Source organism: Notamacropus eugenii, chromosome 7 (assembly GCF_028372415.1).
Source record: "Notamacropus eugenii isolate mMacEug1 chromosome 7, mMacEug1.pri_v2, whole genome shotgun sequence".
Lineage (NCBI taxonomy): Eukaryota > Metazoa > Chordata > Mammalia > Diprotodontia > Macropodidae > Notamacropus > Notamacropus eugenii.
In genome coordinates this window covers 149,132,485-149,151,062 of record NC_092878.1, presented here as the reverse complement: position 1 = coordinate 149,151,062, position 18,578 = coordinate 149,132,485, and the positions used below count along the sequence as shown (strand labels likewise).

The 18,578-nt window shown below is 40.2% G+C and overlaps 1 protein-coding gene across 2 annotated transcripts in view; it reads left to right on the top strand.

The window, feature by feature from the left end:
- The window catches only part of SEPTIN11 (septin 11), a 126,658-nt gene extending 114,914 nt beyond the window's left edge, over positions 1-11,744 (top strand). Inside the window, exons 8-10 of one of the 2 annotated variants that reach the window (XM_072623886.1) lie at positions 2,411-2,543; positions 3,458-3,645; positions 11,594-11,744. In XM_072623886.1, the coding sequence (XP_072479987.1) occupies positions 2,411-2,543; positions 3,458-3,645; positions 11,594-11,609 (337 nt within the window). In that variant the 3' untranslated portion in view covers positions 11,610-11,744. Of the gene's footprint in view, positions 1-2,410; positions 2,544-3,457; positions 3,646-7,452; positions 11,156-11,593 lie in introns of those variants that run through there. The other variant, XM_072623885.1, reaches the window with a different exon arrangement.
- Positions 11,745-18,578: the final 6,834 nt, after the last annotated feature.

Sequence of the window (18,578 nt, the reverse complement as noted above, 5' to 3'; positions counted from 1 at the left end):
ATTTGTTCCAGGTAAGTTATTCTTGATTATAAGTTTTTATCTCTTGCTTTTTGGAATATTTATTCCAGGTTTTCCTCTCCTTTATGATAGTAGCTGACAAGTCTTATGTGATTCTAACTGTGTCTTTATACTTGAACCTTTTCTTTTTGATTGCTTGCATCATTTTTCTTTGACCTGGAAGCTATAGCATTAGTCGGGGATTTTTCATATAGTGGTTTCTTTCAGGATGTAACTGGTAGAATCTTTCTATTTTGTTTTACTTTCCCTAGACATCTAATCAGGTTGGGGAATGCCCCCGGGGTTGCTTTATTTTACTGTTGCAATTGGTAGGGCTATGTTTCATGCATATAGCTAGAGCAGATGAAATTTACAAAAAGACAGTTTTTCTATTTTTTTTTTTTCCGGCACCTTGGTAGGGATGTTACCTTCCTAAGGCTTTGTCAGGAGACAGGGCTTTGTCATGTAGCAACTCTCATGTTTCTGCCCTTCAGCCGTATCTACGCAAGTCTTGTAATGTGTCATCACTCAGGTTCGTTATCATAGCTGATATGCATGAAGCATTTTAATATTTACCAAGCACTTGACCCATATTTCTTCTGTTGTCATAACAACCCTTTAAAATGTGCACCTATTTATTTTTGGAATTCAGAAAAAAAAATTTCTATTTTCCTATCTCCTTGTGATTGTTGTGAAGATCAAATGCAAGAAATCATAATGGATCAAATAATAATAATATTTTAAAAATAATAATAATAGGTTTTATACAGGGCCCTGAGAGATTTATTAACTATTAATAAAATTGAATTTTTATTGAACTAAATTCAAATTGGAGATGGGTCCAGAGGACTTGATGAAGGGGAGTTGACTTTCTCTTTTCTTTAAAGAAGAAGCCATTTCATCTCAGCTACTTGTGGGGTTAATATGGGAAATTTATTCAAGGTTGACAGAATTCATCCTCGTTATTTTTCACTTCCCTGACTACCTCCTGAAATCTTCTGCTCTTTCTATTTGACATTTTTCTTGTACAATCAAGAATCTGTCTTATGTATGTTTTCATGGATCTTAGATTCAGAGCTGGAAGGATCCTTATAGGCTATCAGATCCAATCCCTTCATTTTACAGATGAGGAAACTGAGTCACAGAGGCTCAGCAACTTGTCCAGCCTATATGGCAGATATTATACACCACACTCCTTGGTGCCAAGGTTCCACAGTTCTTCAAGAGGATATTGTACCACTTAAATGGTTGAGAACCCAACCTTAGGGAGGTGAGAAGCCTGCCTTAGGCAGCACTAGAGCTCAGTGCAGGAAAAAGGAAAAAAAAATACCCACCAATATAGGGGGAGAGAGAAAAAAGCAAGCAATGTGAGGGTTCCCTGAAGAATATAGAATTAGTGTGGTCTGCATTGTTGGGGGAGGATTGAAGTTGATGTTAATGAGAAAACAGACAGTAGGGTTTGGAGGTCAGAGGTTGGGATTCAGAATTGCAAGAATAAACAGTTAGAAGAGGTGGGTGTGTAGACTAGGCAAGGCGCTCTGAGCTCCAGAAGTGCATAGCTCACGACTAACTTCTCCCCTCACCAGCATGCTCCCTTTGCTCAGTCTGGTGGCCCAGCTCCCCCTCCCTTCACATGCCCCCTTGATGCCATCCCTTACCACTTTCTTCAGCAAATTTTCTAATTTTCAGTCTCTCCCTATCTATTGTTTTTTGCCTCGACACCTTTCCTTTTTCTAGATTTCACACATTGATTGGATCCTAGGGATAAGATTAAGGACTGAACCTGTGATTACATTGATATACAGAACGCCCAGATGAGAAAGCTCCCTATCAATGCATTTTTGTACTTTCCTGGCAACTTACAGTTTTTGAGAATTTCCTAAAAACAATGAGAGGTTAAGTGACTTTCCCAGGGTCACAACTAGCATTTATCAGAGACAACATTTGCACTCAGGTCTTCCTGGCTCCAAGGACAGGTTTCTCTATACTTCATCACAGCTGATTCTAAGGATTCCTGTCTTATCTAATATAATTTAGATTATATTCTCTTTAATGAGATTTGAGAAACACAGTTCCTTTTTTTTTTTTTTTTGTGAGCAAGTGGGATTAAGTGACTTATTCAGAGTCACACAGCAAATAAACGTCAAGTGATTGCTCTGAGGCCAGATTTGAACTCAGGTCCTCCTGATTTCTGGGCAGGTATTCTATCCACTGCTCCACCTAGCTGCCCTTGACAACTGTTCTTCTGGATGGGAAGACCTATGATATCCTAGTATTCTTAGCAGGTCGTTGGGAAACTGCTTCTCTGGATGGTTTGTCCTGCAGCTGGCTCATCTCATATGACTCATATGGTCCATACAGGTCTAATCTTCACCGACCATCATGTTGTCCTTGTGTTCTGTTCTTTTAACAGCCTCCAGGAGACGTATGAAGCAAAGAGAAACGAGTTCTTGGGAGAACTTCAGAAGAAAGAGGAAGACATGAGACAAATGTTTGTCATGAGGGTGAAAGAAAAAGAAGCTGAACTTAAAGAGGCGGAAAAAGATGTGAGTAATCACTCCTGATTCTTTCTGTAATGATCCCATCATGGTACCACGTATTCGTACAGTTCTCCATATTTTTCCAAAGATTTTCTCAGGCACCTGAGCCTTAGGACAACTGTGAGGGGGTGTACGAAAGGCATTATTGCCCCATTTGACAGATAAACTTCTTGAAACCCTGGGTGGTTAAATGAATCACCCAATGTTCACCTATGTAAACCCAATGTTTAGTACCATGACTAGGGAGAAAACACAGCTCTCCTGACTCCTAATCCACTGTCCCCAGATGAGACCTGAGAAGGGTAGAGCACAGTGAGATCATCACCTGTCTGTTCCTCTCCTAATGCAGCCCCAAAAATGCAGCTAACCTTTTTGGCTCTCACACACTGCTGACTCTCTCAGGTGGAGTTTGTGGCTCATTACAATCCTAGATCCTTTTCAGAAGAAACCTTGTCTATCTGTGCCTTAAAGTTGATTTTTTTTTGTGCCCAAGTACCAGACTTTATCCTTACTGAATTTCCTTTCATTAGATTCAGCCCAATACTCTGATTGTCAACATCCTTTTGGATCCTTTGTCTTCTGGTGTCACCAATCTTCTATACCTTGTGTGATCTGCAAATTTGATGAGCATTCCAACTATGCCTTCATCCAAGGCACTGACAAAAATTTGAAATAGTATAGGACCAAATATGATTTAAGAAAAAAAACATTTAATTCCAAAAGGGACCCAGATAATAAGCTCTCATAGAAATATATGGAAACAAAACTTTTAATAAATATGAGAACCAAGCTTGACTCAGATCAGAGAAAAACAGTGGTTTGATCAAAGGGTATGTTTGTCTTTGAAAACCAAGCAGTGTTTGCAGCAGCTCACTCTCATCCTCCCAAACTTGTTGCCGTCTCTCCCATTTATTGTCCAGCTTCATGAGAAGTTTGACCTTCTTAAGCGGACACACCAGGAGGAGAAGAAGAAGGTGGAAGACAAGAAAAAGGAACTGGAGGAGGAGGTCAGCAACTTCCAGAAGAAGAAGGCAGCTGCTCAGCTCTTACAGTCCCAGGCTCAGCAGGCTGGGACCCAGCAAACCAAGAAAGACAAAGACAAGAAAAAGTAAGCAGGGTCACCCTTACAGCCTTGCGGGGCTAGTCCAGTGTCCTCTCCTTTGCATGTGTGTACTTGCCTTTTGTCTTATGTTCAGACTGGAAACTGGTGTTTTGACCAGTCTGCCTAAAGAAAGTACTTTCTCTCTTCTCTCCGGAGCAGGGAAGACAAATAGAGGCTTTGACATTTTTTTAGGGTACATAAAATTAATTTATGAAATCTGTGCTCTGCCACAGAAACTTCCACATCAACTTTATGACTCTCTGGAATGACATTCAATGTTCTGTCTTTAACAACAAGAAGTAATATCTGACGACTGTCTTTATAACGAACGTTCTAAAAATTATGATTGCTACTCTTATTTTCTTATTCTGATTCATGCAGTTCTCGATAAGCTAATCACTGCGGATATTACTGCCAGTCAGAGATGCTGGGAAGTTTTCAGAGGAGCTACTTTGTTCTCTCAATTCAAGATGATATTTTGCTCTATTTTCAAAACTAGATAAAAAATGTAATTGGTTTGCTTTAATTTGTTAAAGGGGCCTAATTCTGCTCTTTTTTTGTTGGATACCTTTTGAGGACTATATTAAGTATGTAGGAATTGGCCCCCATCCAAGTGGTAATTTGGGTCTGCCCTGAAAACCTGTTAAGATTGGAAGCAACTAACCGAAAGAACTTGGCTGAAGACTGAAGTTAAGAAATTCAGTATTTTTATTCAAAAATGGACATTGCAGTAGCCATGGCAAAAGCCGGGAAACTTGATGAGCCATAGCTAATGAAAGTAATTGTGTGTGCTGCCTTAGCTGGTCAGTCAGTAAGTGTGCCGTGACCAGAAGGTACCTTCTTGTGAAATGAGAACCGGTACTGAGCTTCCATTCTGCTGGTCCATATTCCCAGCACAGAACCGTGCTTTTAGGAGAACCTCTGTGCAGCTTTTTAGCCCATAACATTTTTTTTTTTAAAGGCCAAGACTTGATATGGGAAAGTGTTACCCTCTTAATGACAACTGAAAGGGGGCAGAGTCTTAGTTATACCAGCTGTAGGGAGATGGGTAACAGCAGCAGTGCTGAGCTTAGTTAACACTGAGCAGCTTTAGACCTGGCTAGCTTGTCCTCCCTGCTTTGTCTGTGGCTAACAACACAAATGTGGAGCTTTAGCACCACAATGGATGAACCCAGAGCAATGGAATGAATATTCATTTTCAAGACTGTTCATTAAAACTGGCTTTGTATTTCCATGCTTCAAGCCAACAGAAATGGTACAGAGAGAACAAGGGAGAGACTGAAAGATAGGATACCTGAGATACTGTGGAAGGGGGTAGCAGTGGCTGTAGTGTGTGTATATGTGCGTGTGTGTGTGTGTGCGCGCGTGTGTTGTGTGTGTGCATGTGTATGTGTATGTGTGTGTATGTGTGTGTGTGTTTATGGGGGCATGAGAATGTACCAGAGTTCTGCTGAACAGAATAGTCCAAAGGACCTAATGTTTAGTGCCAGTCATCTCAGGAGTGAAAACACAACAAATTTTAATCCACTCCAAGGAAACACATTGCTTTTGAATGTAAGAGCTGAGCATCTGGTTCCTATTGGGTAGCTAATGGAGATGCTCCCAGTTAAAAATACTACATCTCTTCCATTGAACTCAATACTCTGGGTATTCCAGCCTAACCTATGAAAAAGGACACGTATGTTTACTGATGTGTGCATGTGTGTTAGAGAGCAAATGGAAAGAGGCAGCTGCTGATGCTAAGAAAATCCAAATTTGAGGTTGAGGGTTTTTTGTTTGCTTTGCCCCTGAAGCACATAGACATGTTTTAAATATGAATTTAAAACAAAGAATATTAATTGAATATGTGGTTTGAATATGAATTTAGATACAAAGACCAGCAGTGTGAAAAGAGCTTTTTCATTTTCATATGTACTTTGGTGTGCCTTTTAAGCAATAAAAATTCCAAAAGCTGAATAGTATTGTGCCTCCATTTAAAACAAAAATCCATCCAGAAGCAGACTTTACAGTATATGGAAAACTCTTCTTAACCTATGTGCACAATGCATCATTAGGGGAGTTTCTTTCCCACTCATTGGCCCTAACAATTTAGTATGCTTTTTCTTTAATGATTATGTAAAGTGCATAATGTAGTATTCTTTTCCTCTCTCCCACTTATAGGTTCTAATTTAGAATTAGTATAATTAAATTAACTAATTGAGCTTACAGTATATGTTGTTTTTGCACCTATCAGTGGGCAAGCATGTTCCTGTGTGATGGCTTCCAGATTCGCACTGGTCTCCACGTGCTTAACACCTTTTCCATTTCAAAAAAGTGACTGCCAGCAAAGGCCTGAGCCTGAACCAGGCTCTGAAAACAGAATAAAAACCAGACCTAGAGCATTACCAGTGGCTACAGCCATGTGGAGACTTTGAAAGGCAGTCACTCAGGTTTGACATAGCACTTTGTAAATGCTTCAAAACTCAGCTGATTCTAGAGTACCCACTCTTGCCAAGGGCTAGCTAGCTTTGCTTTAAATAACACACCAAAAAGAAAATAGTGATTTTTCTGTAGACTGTGCTCCATGTTATGGCCTGTCTTGGTTTTTCTAAAAGTTTTTAATTTTGTTTTTCTACTCTAATGAAATGCTCCCCTTTTGTGTAGGTAAGGCTTTTTTTTTTACTTCTTATCTGTAACTGTAGTGGCATGACAACTTAACATTCTGTAAGATTATTGCAAAAGTAGATCTAATCGGGGCACTGCCATTAGCTGGATCCCACACCACCCCCAGGCACAGACTTCCATTTCTGTTTGCCACTGAGCTCCAGTGACAAGCACTATCTGCACATGGGGTCATGAAACAGATCTCTCTGTTCCTTTATGGACGAGTAAGAGTATAGCCATAAGTGGACATTAGCTGATCAGCATGGATCCCAGAATCAGGTTTTTAAATCTGTCTCTTGAAACCTAGTTGCGTGGTGATATCTGAGAACCACACTCTACAACAGCCTGCAGTTCACCTTTGTAAAAATAATTGTTAAAATTCCTTGCCAAGGAATAAGGATGCATGCTTTGACCTGTCTAAAAAAAAATGGAACCTTTCCCAATGTACATTTTTAAGTTCTGCATTGCTTCATATTTAAACGTGGATGAAAGCTCTTGGCATTGCTGTAGCTATAACATGACCAGTGATCATCTTTTTTTCCCTTTCCTTGGGGGAAAAAAAGGATATGTATATGTGTGTGTGTGCGTGTGTGTGTGAGTGTGTGTGTGTGTGTGTGTTCACAACAGATTAATAGCATGCTTTCCCCTCTTGTCTGTTCCCGTCAATGTTCCTCATCCCTAAGTCTAGCGTTAGGCCTTTCTCACAAGTAATGCTGCCATATTAAGGCCGTTATTATGCCTTTGTCCTTTGACTTTTTGGTGGGCCTTGAAAGTGTTGCTTATGTGGGGTACACAGTTGTTACTATCAACGATTCCTTTTAGAATAGATCAGGGGTTCTCCTGCAGTCATCTGAGAAAAGGTTGAGCAGTGGAAGCCTTCCACTGAAATTCGCAGCAAATTCAGCAGGTCATTTGTGAAGTCAAAGCTTCATGCAAATGAAAACTAACCATGTGTTTCTTAATTCACTTTTTTTTTTTTGAATTTTGCTTATGCCTGTCACAGAACAGACTACTCAGATTTTGACCATTTTCATTTCTGTCCAATTCGTCATTGTTGCATGAGCAGCCACCATCGCTCCGACGCTGGTGTTTGCGCTCCTAACTTTCTTTTTTTTCCCTTTTGGTTTTATTATTATTTCTAACTTTTTTGTTTTGTTTTTTAACTTGCAGTGCAAGCTTCACATAAAGCCTGGCAAGCCAAGGATGTTCCCGCATTCACCTGCTTTTGCAGTAACGTGTCCCTGCCATCTGTGTTTTTTTTTTCTTTTATCTGCCCGCGCCCCCTTCCCCCCCTTTCCCCGAGCACCAATAACTCTTTTAACTCATTTCACTGGAGGTGGGTGGTGGGAGAAGGTAGAAAAGGGAAACGATGGTAACTGCTATGTTCACCTGGATTTCATCTTTGGAAAGTAAATGGTTTGCCTTTTATGTCAACTTGGAATAGTCACAGTTGAGCACGCCTGTTACTTGTATGTTGCTTTGGAATGAATGGGAAAGTAGTGTATATTAAGTGCCATTGTGTCTGACATGGAAACTGTTCTCACCGCCTCACCAGCTGAACTAAACCGGAATGACCATGACTTGTACCCATGACTGCCCGATGCCCATGTCCACTCTGCCTCTTCTCTTTCCACACCCTCCTCCCAAGTCCAGCAGCTTTTTGCTGAGACACCATGATGGGTAAACAAAGCATGACTTGGATCGAATTTTTCATTTAGCACAGGTTTCTTGTCAGTCTCCCCAGAGCGTCAAACTGCCTCATTTCACTGTTTTAAAAATGAAGCTGGATTCATGATTCACAAATGTAGAAAGAGTTCAGGGAAGATTATTTCAAGGGCTTTGACCATATAACTCTCCACCAGCATACCCTAGTTTATCAGGGAAATTACAAATAGCTGATCATATGTCATCTTTCAGTGAAAGAACATACAAGATCAAAAGATTTTTCCTATTCTTTCAGTTTAAGATAATTAATCTCTCTTTCCCAGTATTTGAATGTTTCCCATGGGAAAATCAGCATTATTTCCTAGTGGCAGAAAAACCCCAACTTCTCATGCTACTTGATCTATCTACAAGCCTGCAAAAAAAAATGGTTTTCAGCAGCTACTTCAGTACAATTCCAGATAAAACACTCTAGGATTAACTGTTTAGCCTTTGGACTTCCATATTTCATTGGGCCTTATGACCTACACATTAGAAAAAGCCAACTTGAATCAAGAAATGAAAACTGAATTCTCCTCCCAACTAGCTTCCCTGCCCTAATCTCCATTTGTACCACTTGGCTGTCAAAAGACAAAGAGAGAAGATGCTTTTTGGAACTCAACTGGCTCCAGAGAATTCCCTTGCCCTCTCCATCACCTCAGTCACCTACACAAAGCATTTCTATTTCTTAAGATCATAGATGTGGTGCCAAGCATGCCAAGCAGGGGAATCAGAGGGAACATAAATAAGCCTGTAGTCTTCCAGAGTCTTTAAACATACTCATACACGTCTGTCCTAATTGATATAAAAAACAAATTTAACTACTTAAGATCTTTACTGTACCTTCAGACATCCCTCCTGCCCCCTGTTGCCTCTGAAAATAACATGAAATAGTTTCCCGTCTTGATCCTCCTTTCTGGGGATGGGATGTGCCAGCTTTCCCTTTGCTCCTTGCTAAGTAGTCTCCTGTTTCTCACATTTTTACACTGAAGACATTTTCTCTTTGGAACTCCCATCTTCTCCCTCTTTTTGCCTTTCCTCCTAGTGCCTTGACAGGGTCAAGTGGCTAGTGTTTTTTTGTTTAGACTCCCTCTCCAGGCGCTGAGGCTAAGGGCTTTTATTTAGTCTTCCCTCTGTTCTCCCAACCAACCACTTCTCACAGAACTTCTTAGGGCAGGCAGAATTTCCAGGAACTGATTTGGGGCCATAGAAGTAAAGCTTTCCTGAGAAACCATTTGGAAGCTCAAAAATGCACTATGAATATGAGCTTCAAATATAGGAGAAGCAGCAGTAATGGACCGAAGACAGGTTTAACCTGATCTCCATGGGGTGTTTCTGCAGCTCTAATATGGACTAAGCCATGGAGCAGCTGAATTTGGGGAATTTTTCTTGGCATGATGAAACCAGTTTCCTAACCATGGGCTGCATTTTCTCATGCATTATACTAAAAGTCAAAAAGTCAACCGCTTGTGTGACGTGCTTGCACCAGCTGCTTTGTGTGTCTGCGTCTTTGAAAATAGCCCTTTTTGTGCCTCATTATAGGAATGAAAATTCTTTAATTGCTTCTTGGTATCACTAAGGCCTTTTTCAGGTAGTTTAGCAGTGAAAAGGCACCCAGTCTTAGCCATTTTGGCCCAAAACGATGACTCCATTGCATTAACAGCCTCATTAGGTTTTTGCCTTTTTGTTTTCCAAGATACTTTAATGCTTTCCTGCCGTCCCTCCCCAGGCCCTCTCGAGCTTGTCACTGCCGCTCTTCTCTTTTCTTTCTGTATTTATGCCTTTTTTCACAGTAGTCCTTGGCTCTGCACGGAATAAATGACACCCTCAAATCTAATTGGATGTACTTTCACCTCTGCATGTAAGTATGGGAACAAGAAGCCTCTCTGACCTCTTGGCCTTTAAAACAATTAATGGGGATGGAGGTTGGGGATCTGTTTCATCCTGTTAACTTGAGCAGCACCAGAAAGATAAGGCATCATCAATGCCTCACAGCAGCCTCAGGAACTCAGATTCCCCCTGAAATCAGTGTGGAAGTCTTCAATGGACTTGTCACATGGTGAGACTACAGGGAGCATGATGTGACATCCCAAATGGCTTTAGGTGGTACAGTCATTCCTCACTGCCAAAGACAGTGACCTTTCTGGATACAGTCTCCATTGAGTGGTATCTTTAGTGTCAAGTATTACCGTGTCCTTTCATTGGATCACTAGAGTTTTGGCAGCTGGCAGTGACTACCATTTTGTTCCCTCTAGGATTTTGAGGTCAAGAAGTCAGTAGCAAGTACTATACAAGGTGTAACAGCAAGTGATTAAGAGAGTCCCTCAATGTGTCTTTGCAATCCAGATTCTTATATACATTTGTAAAACAGTAGAATGTGATGCCTGGACCAAGGGAGACCTAGAATTAGCTTTCTCGTTTAGGGGAACAAGTTACCTGTTTTTCTTTTTTCCCTGCTTTGTAAGTTCACAAGCTGATGACATTTGCTTAACCTCATCACCTTCAACCCCCATCAATAATAGGTTTGGTTCCTTCACTTCCTCTCCTTCCCTCCCACTCCCATAAAATGTTTTCTGGACTGTTCAGTCAGGTTTTTCTACTGTTACTGACTCCAGCCCACTTGTCTCTGTGTGGTCCTACTGATCCGATCGTGTCATTCTTCATCATCTGAAATAGTTAATGTTTCCTAATCTAAGAATCATGGTTTCATTGGCAGGCCACCTGTGAGATGATTTGTTCGACTAGTGGGATTGGCATCTCCAAAGCCTAGAATATGAGATATGAAGGGAATTTTTTTTTTTAATGAACTGAAAATAAAGCTGTGAAGAGCAGTAGAACTGTTTCTGAATTTTTTAAAAATATGCTGATATGCCTTAAACTGTAGCAGTAGACTCTTGCCACTTTGCTGTTTAAAAAGTCAATGTTTTCCCAAACCTCATGTAACTTCCATTCAGTGTTGATACAATATTGTTAGACATGTATACAGCATGTTAAACACTTGTAAATTTTAAAAAAAAACTAAAGTTATTGTATTGATGTCAAACATTTCATTTTTGAAGTACTGATCACTTTACAATTTTATTAGGTAGGAGAATAGTGAAAAGGTAACCTATGCATATATCTATAGTGCCAAGACATGAAGGGGGGAAAATATATTTTTACCCAAACGGTGTGTTTTGTGTGCCCTCTGTGATTTCTTTATGTAGCACTGTATATCAGAGTTGGAAAACAAGGTGTGGGAATAGTCTTCGCATCCTTTCTTATCTTGTCTGGCTCATCTATTGTGACTATTTTGGCTTCATGGACTTCTCCAGAATGTTGGCTTTCATGGTGTTCTGTACCTTGCACACCATCTCTGCTGCCCTCTGCCTCGTTTCCATCCCCTGCTCCCTGTGCTGACCAGAATTCCCATCACACCCCGCAGTCCCTTTCATGGCCACAGCATCCTCTTCCTCCCTGGTCCCTGACACTGCTAACTGAACCACACTCCAGCCATGCTTGATGGAAATCCCTTTAATTGACATACTTTCATTCCTTCACAGCTTAAAAAGTAGAGAAGCTACTTTTTAAAAGCATTTGAATCTGAACCTCTCTTTTTTCTCTTCTGTAGCTTCTTCTTTATGTAATCATCATGTTGACAAGCCCTACTCTCTCCTAATGGACAGTAGCGCATTAGAAGAGCAGGAGTTGTATGTACACACCTGTTGGGGAAGAGTTACCTCATTTCCACCATCGCCTTTCCTTTAATACTGTGGGTCAGACATCGCGCAGCTGTGTCTATTTGTCAGTGTACAGTGTGTACTCAACTCAATTTTCACCTCCAAAACAAAAATTAAAGAAAAAAAGCCAATTGGAACACAATGTAGGCCAAGAACTACAGTGTCACACTGAAATCCTCGTTCAACTGTAAAATGTATAGCGTTGTTACTCTGAGAACAAGAGGCTTATAGATGGGGGACAGTGTGTACCCAAACAAGAGGCGCGGCCACAGACTGCTATTAACACCCCTACAGACTTAAAGCTAATATCACTCTAGACCTGAGAGGAATCATAACCAGGACTCTCAGCGATCAGGTGCTTAAATTTGGGGAGCTTTCTTTTTTCTTTTGTGAGTTTTGGGGGTGGCTTGGTGTTTGGTTTGGGGTTTTTAAAACTGATAAAATATTGCATGAACAGAGATGCCTACCATTTTCTATATGAAGTACTGTACTGACAAAATTTTATTTTTCCTCTAACATTCTAAGAGAGTGAAATGGGTATCTTTCTTGTACGTTCAAGACCCATTGATTGCTGTGTTTAATTTAGAGTATTTTTATGGTACCTGGAACCCTGTAACAGCCCATTTGGGTGTTTTTTCCTTTCATTTCAAGTTAAGCCACATGTGATTTCACAAACATGCTGTTTAAAGTGTAGGTCTGATATCAAAAGTATAGCCATCTTTACATTCAACTAGGAGGTGGTTTACCAAATGAGGAATGAGTGCCAAAAGCTTTTAAGCCAAGTGTGATCTATTTATACCCTTTCTTTATTCTGCCAGATATCACAGAGCTTTTGTTATTAGATCAATGACCTTTGCCTATTTTTAATTATGAGTTTCAAGATATAAGAGAAATGAAGTCCAAACACAGCAAATGCCTAAGTTTACAACAATACCTAGTAAATTGCAACCTATTGCCACTGCCAGTCAGTCCATTCTTCCTTCTGGTTCCAGAAGAATAGTCACCCAAGATCCCACATCAGGTTTTCCACTCACCCCGCTCTATCCTCTCAGCCCCTATCCTGAACTTAATGGGTAGACCTTTCTCACCTCCATCCTCTAATGAGGTGGATTATTTTTCTGCTTCACCTTTCAATGAAAAACTCACACCACAGTTGTCTAATATTTTGTTTCCTTTCCTTGAGACTCTTACTTCACTCTGGCTTCTTTGAGGGTACTAAAGTGACCCGGATTCTATAAACATTCCAAAATTTCTTCTTCGAAGTCTGTAAGGGTAGACAAACTTATTGCTGGATACCAAAGTGTAGAGTGGATAGTTTTATTTAAAAAAAAATGTACACACACACACAAACATCTCAACTATAATAAACTACCCCCTCAAACCCACTGACTTCTAACAGCACATCTGGGATAAACTCCCAGGTTTGAGTGTCAGTAGTCAACCATCATACCAAGTGTAGTTCTTCACTGATCCACCTATCTTGTCTTCAGGAGCATGAGAAAGGAAGCCTCAGTCCTTTTACTCAATCATTCAGGAGGAGCCCCAAGTTAAACCCTACTACAAAATAGGGAAGAGTACAATGTGTTCGTTGTGCCTTCCTTTGCCTCAAGCAGGTGAACATTTCATCTTTAAATCGCTTCTGTATCTCAGACACCACTTGAGTCCCTGAATGGCTACTCAGAGCAATTATATGAATAACTGAAAAAAAGACTTACCTTTATACACCTGGAATAAAGTCATGTGAGCTAAAAAACTCCTTGTTATCACAGGGCACAAAACTCCATTTATCTATAATAATCTGCTGAGAACAAAGTCTCCTACTTGGAATATGATAGTTAGGTGGAAGAAGCATTTGTTGGTTGAGGCCAGAAGTAACAAATCTACGTATGTGAAATCCCATACTTTCCAAGACACTTTGGCTAGCCTACCTTCATTTTAAGGTTCACAAGTTTTTGTTTCAAAACCTCTACAGGAAGTGTGACTGTCCAAGAAAATTTATTTTCTGAGCATTTACCAAACTATCATTCAAGTATCAAGCGTACGTAATTCACTACTATTACTGACTTTTCCACACACAGTCTAAGCCACCTTTCATGACCACGAAAAGCTCCATGCAACCACCAAGGATACTCATTATTGCTCAGCTGAAGCTGGCATAAACACGACAACAGGTTTTACTGGCAGATACACTATAGGGTACTGTTAGGGGAAAACTTTGCAAGTAGGAGATTTTCAAGTTACGCAAACTGTTGAACACCCAGCATATAATCATAAATAAGAGGATTTTTGCTAATCATTATTGACCAAAATGTAAAGATGGACTGCTCCAGGACTGATGTAGCCCACTGAAAGATCTCTTCCTTTGCACAGGGAGTTAATGTAGCTAAGAACACATCACAATTATCCCTCTACCCTGTTTGCCAAAAGGATATTTTTTTTTAAGTCTGATCAATCTGGCATCCACGAAAAAATTATATTGGGTTCTCTCAGTTATTTCTCTGTGTGTCCCATGTTGTTGGCTCACTATCCATAAAACTGTTGAATATTTTAAAAATTAAGTGCGGTTTAAATAATGTGCTATCTGAAACTTTTATTTCCATGATGTCCTCATCTGATCTAACCAAAATTAACTCTCCAATTGGATTGGCGATGATGCCTCTTCATTTCTAACATTCCATCTTTGAATTCTTCACCACGGTGTTCACGCCTCTTAAGACTTTTAGACTTAGATGAACTCTTAGTCAAGTAATAGTGGTGCGAATTACCATCTTTACTGGAGAATCCCTTCTGTTAAATTATTAGCATGATGTTCAAAAGCTGGCAAAATGTAGAAAGGAAGAGATCTCTCCCAGATGATAACTGATCTTTTTTTTTCCTACCTTTCATTTACATCACTGTCTAACGAGAAATGAGGGCAACTAGGTGGTCCAGTGGATAGTGGAGTCAGGAAGACTTGTTCAAATCTGGACTCAGACAAAAGTTGTCAAGGGCAAATCGCTTAATCCTGTTTGCCTCAGTTTCCTCATCTGTAAAATGACCTGGAGAAGGAAATGTTAAACCAGGGTCTTTGCCAAGAAAACCCCAAATGGGGTCACATAGCCGGACATGAGTGAAATACATGAAAAATAATGAAGTGGTTGTGAGAACCAAGCCTCAAAATCCCCCAACTGTGAGAAACATGCTCACCAAGCACAATACTTGTGAAATCAGGAAAGCTTTTATCAATCTTCACGGTCATTCCCCCTGAATGGACAGGCAGCCCCCATGAAGTCCACAGTTAGACTACCATTTTTTCAGACCAATGCAAGCCCTTCATACTGTTCCATGTTTGAACTTCCTACCCAGTCATCCATTGACCACGAGCCTTCGAACAAGTTTCTGACCTTTCACCTTTCTGACCTGTGCTAGGTCACAACTGATTGACTGCTACTACTTAAAGCTGGGAGTTTTAACCCTGTGGAGACAGAATTCCTTTTCTGTTTCCCACATGGTCAACTCTTGATTCTCTTATTAGAGTATCCTGTGAGATAAAAGTAAAGCTAACTCAACTTGGAACAAATTCCGTTTCCATAGTTGGTGGTAGCATTCAATAACACTGAGGTTTTTGATCCACTGTATTATTTTCCTTTCCCAAATTAGGCATCTATTCAGAATTATCCTCACCTAGAAGGCTCAAGAGGGAAGTTACTGAAGACTGAACTATCCTGCCCTTTGCCCTTTGTTGTAGATAGCCACTGCGAAGGGCAAAAATATAACAGTAAGATAAGGAATACATGATGGCTAGGTTCATTCAGCTAGAAAGAAAGCTGGCTTGCAGGGTTTCTTCCCTTCCCACCATTTTGCTTTTTAGATACCCAAGGCTTCCACTGGAACCTGCCAACTGAAGAACCTAAGAGATCTTAATCTTACATAAAAAGTCCTCACTCTACCCAATCTCTTAAACACAGGAAATGCTACTTATCCTTTTATGTGCCATAAAACGCATTTCTAAAAAAGTGGATTACGGACTAGGAATGAGGAGCCTCCATGTGGATTCTTTTACTTCTAAGGACTATGTGGATCATATTTTGAAATAAACTTAAAAAAAAAAAACTCAAACCTTAAAAAGAATGGGCTGGTTAATGACAGGCTTTGATAGGCAAGATAACCCTCCTGGGAGCAAACAAGATCTTGTAGAAAGCTAGGCTCCAAAAGGAACCACTGGAATGCCTGCCAGTGCAGGAGACTCGAGGCTTAGCCCAGAATGTTCCACTCTTCCCTTGCAGCAGCCCCCTTTACCTGCTCCCTCCCCCCCACCTTAGCCATCTAAGTGCTTCCCCAATGATTTAACATCCAGTCAAACGCCCCTTCATCCTGCGCTGCTAGATGGGGACAATTTTAAAGATCAAAAGTTGGGGAGAGCCTAGACACATTTTTTTATTTCCATCTCTTGGGGGGGGGGGCGGGAATGGAGAGGAAGTATTTGTTTTCCACTGTCTTTATAAATAAGGAGAATAGCAACATCACAGATGATCATTTTTGATCAGGTGGTGTTCTTATCCTCCCTTGTATGATGATGGGAAATAAACAAAAATGTGTGTATCCCCCTCCTGCAACAACTTCCAGTAAGTTGTCCCAAGAATATTTACTGGCTTGTTTTGTTTAGAAGAGGACAGAAGGGGAGGGAGAAAGAGGGTGTTTCAGAAATAACTCTTACACTGGGATTTCTCTAGCATGCACACAAGTGACCAAATCATAAACATTCTGCCCAGAGGTACATATCCCAACAAAAAGGACTAAACCAGTCCAGAGGACCAAATAAAGGCTTCGGTAGAGGGGAAGTACTTTACTTAATGTTATACACCTCCCCATATCCATGGGCATTGCTTTATCCTTTGCTTGAGATCACTTCAAAATAAAATAAGGGTTACTTTGTTGGACTACACAATGGTATATTTCTATATAAAAGTATACAATTTCGTGTAGCTCTGGTTTTTGCACTTAAAAAAAACAAACAAATATCAAATAGCCATTACTTGCAGCTGTCTGAATGTACTAGTAAGGTTTCTGGCTATCTGTATGCATACCACAGGCTTCCTGAACCCTGGAGTGCAAATAACACTGGGATCTAGTTGTCCTTGCATTGTAAAGAAATGAGAGATAATCCTGCCAAAGACTGATGGAAGCACTGAATACAAGCTAAAAAAATAGCAAATAGGCATGCACTTTTAAGAGTGATTCTGTGAACCTCCAACATTTAAAAAAAAAAAATCTAAGAAATCTGAACTCGGTGCTTGACCTATGTATGTATCCACAACAGAGACAGGCTCAGAATTGCTCAATCTTATTTCCCCCAGGTTATTTTCTTCAAAAACTAATCAAGCTAAACTTATATTTGACAAGTCTCTACTGTATAAGAACACATCAGACCAAAGCTTGAGGAGCTTAAATCTAAGGAGACGATTCACAGGCCAGAAACATACATATTATACAACAACCACAGGGGAAACATGAAAGATTGGGTTAAAGCTAGGTCCGTGACAAGCTGCATTGAACCCAGGAAGTATTGAAGGAATGATCTGACAATGAAGGTGGGCTGAGAGATGAGGCAGGATAAGACCTACAGAAGAGTAGGAAAAGAAGCTTCAAGTCAACTGCCTAGCATGGATGACTAGAAGCAGGTGATGATATAAAGGGTTCTCTTTTCAAATAAAATGGAATGATCTAGCAATTCTAACAAAAGAGCATCTAAGCAAAAGGGGAGATGACAACGTACAATTTAGTGAGACTAAGTCAAAACAGCTGGATTAAAAAAGGTGCCTTTTATGTCAGGAACAAATGATTCTAAGTTAAAGGGTTACTTGAGAGCTATGCAACATGTGAAGGAAGAGATTGGCTCTCAGAGGATTCCTCAGCTCTTCACCCAAACACAAGAACGATTCTCCTACAACATATTCCTCCCTTCTGATTTCCCTCTTGATTGCATAATATCCTCTTTCCTTGAGACAGCTAAATCACCTTGTATGCTCCACCAACAAGCAAAAATAAGCAAGTCACAGCACCCAGGGTTTAGCACATCTAGGTGTACAAGAGCTTAACCTAGCTTTATTCCTGGGCAAGACAGGTTGCCTTCAGGCAGAATGCCTCTTTGAACAATATTGCTCTAAGACCTTATTGACCTGCCTGCTCAGTACAGCTATTTAAATAGAAACTTTCTTGTAAGGCATCAAACTGAACTAGAATGGTAGGTTTTAGGGAACCAATAAACTTATTTTGTATGCCTTCAATGGAAAAAGTTCTGGTTCTAGGTCTAAAGCAAATGACCGTTGTCCATTCACTGAGGGAAGTTCTAAGTGGACAAGGAGAAAGCACTCAGCTTTCTGACTTCTAGCTTCCTTAACCACTAAAGGTCGGAGGCTGAAACACGAGAGCTAGTGTTCAAGGGCTGCTCTTGTAGGCTGCATTAGTCAGCATTAAGTGAAAATTTTGCCCTAACTATTCAGAAGTGCTACTTAAATTGTGAATGCAGTCTGGAAACCGCTATATAAAATGGGAGCTATCATTAGATCTATCCATTTCTTGACCATCTCCCTTTTCAAAGAAACTTGCAAACTTATTCCTCTTCCTCTTACTTGGAGGATTACCGAAAAACCAAGAACCTGAACCATATCATAGGCCTTTCCACTGTCAATGGAAAATTCTGAGATAAAATTTTTCTTCAAAGATTCTTTAGATGATAGGTCCAAAATTCTTTCACACATCTCAATAGATAAATGCTTTTTGCTGGTGAGAAGAGCCTAGATCTCAGTACACGGTGTTAAATATTTCTTCCACAAGGAGGAACTAGTATTTTAATTCTAATTCAGTTACTCAAATTTATCTCTCTAAATTAAATTT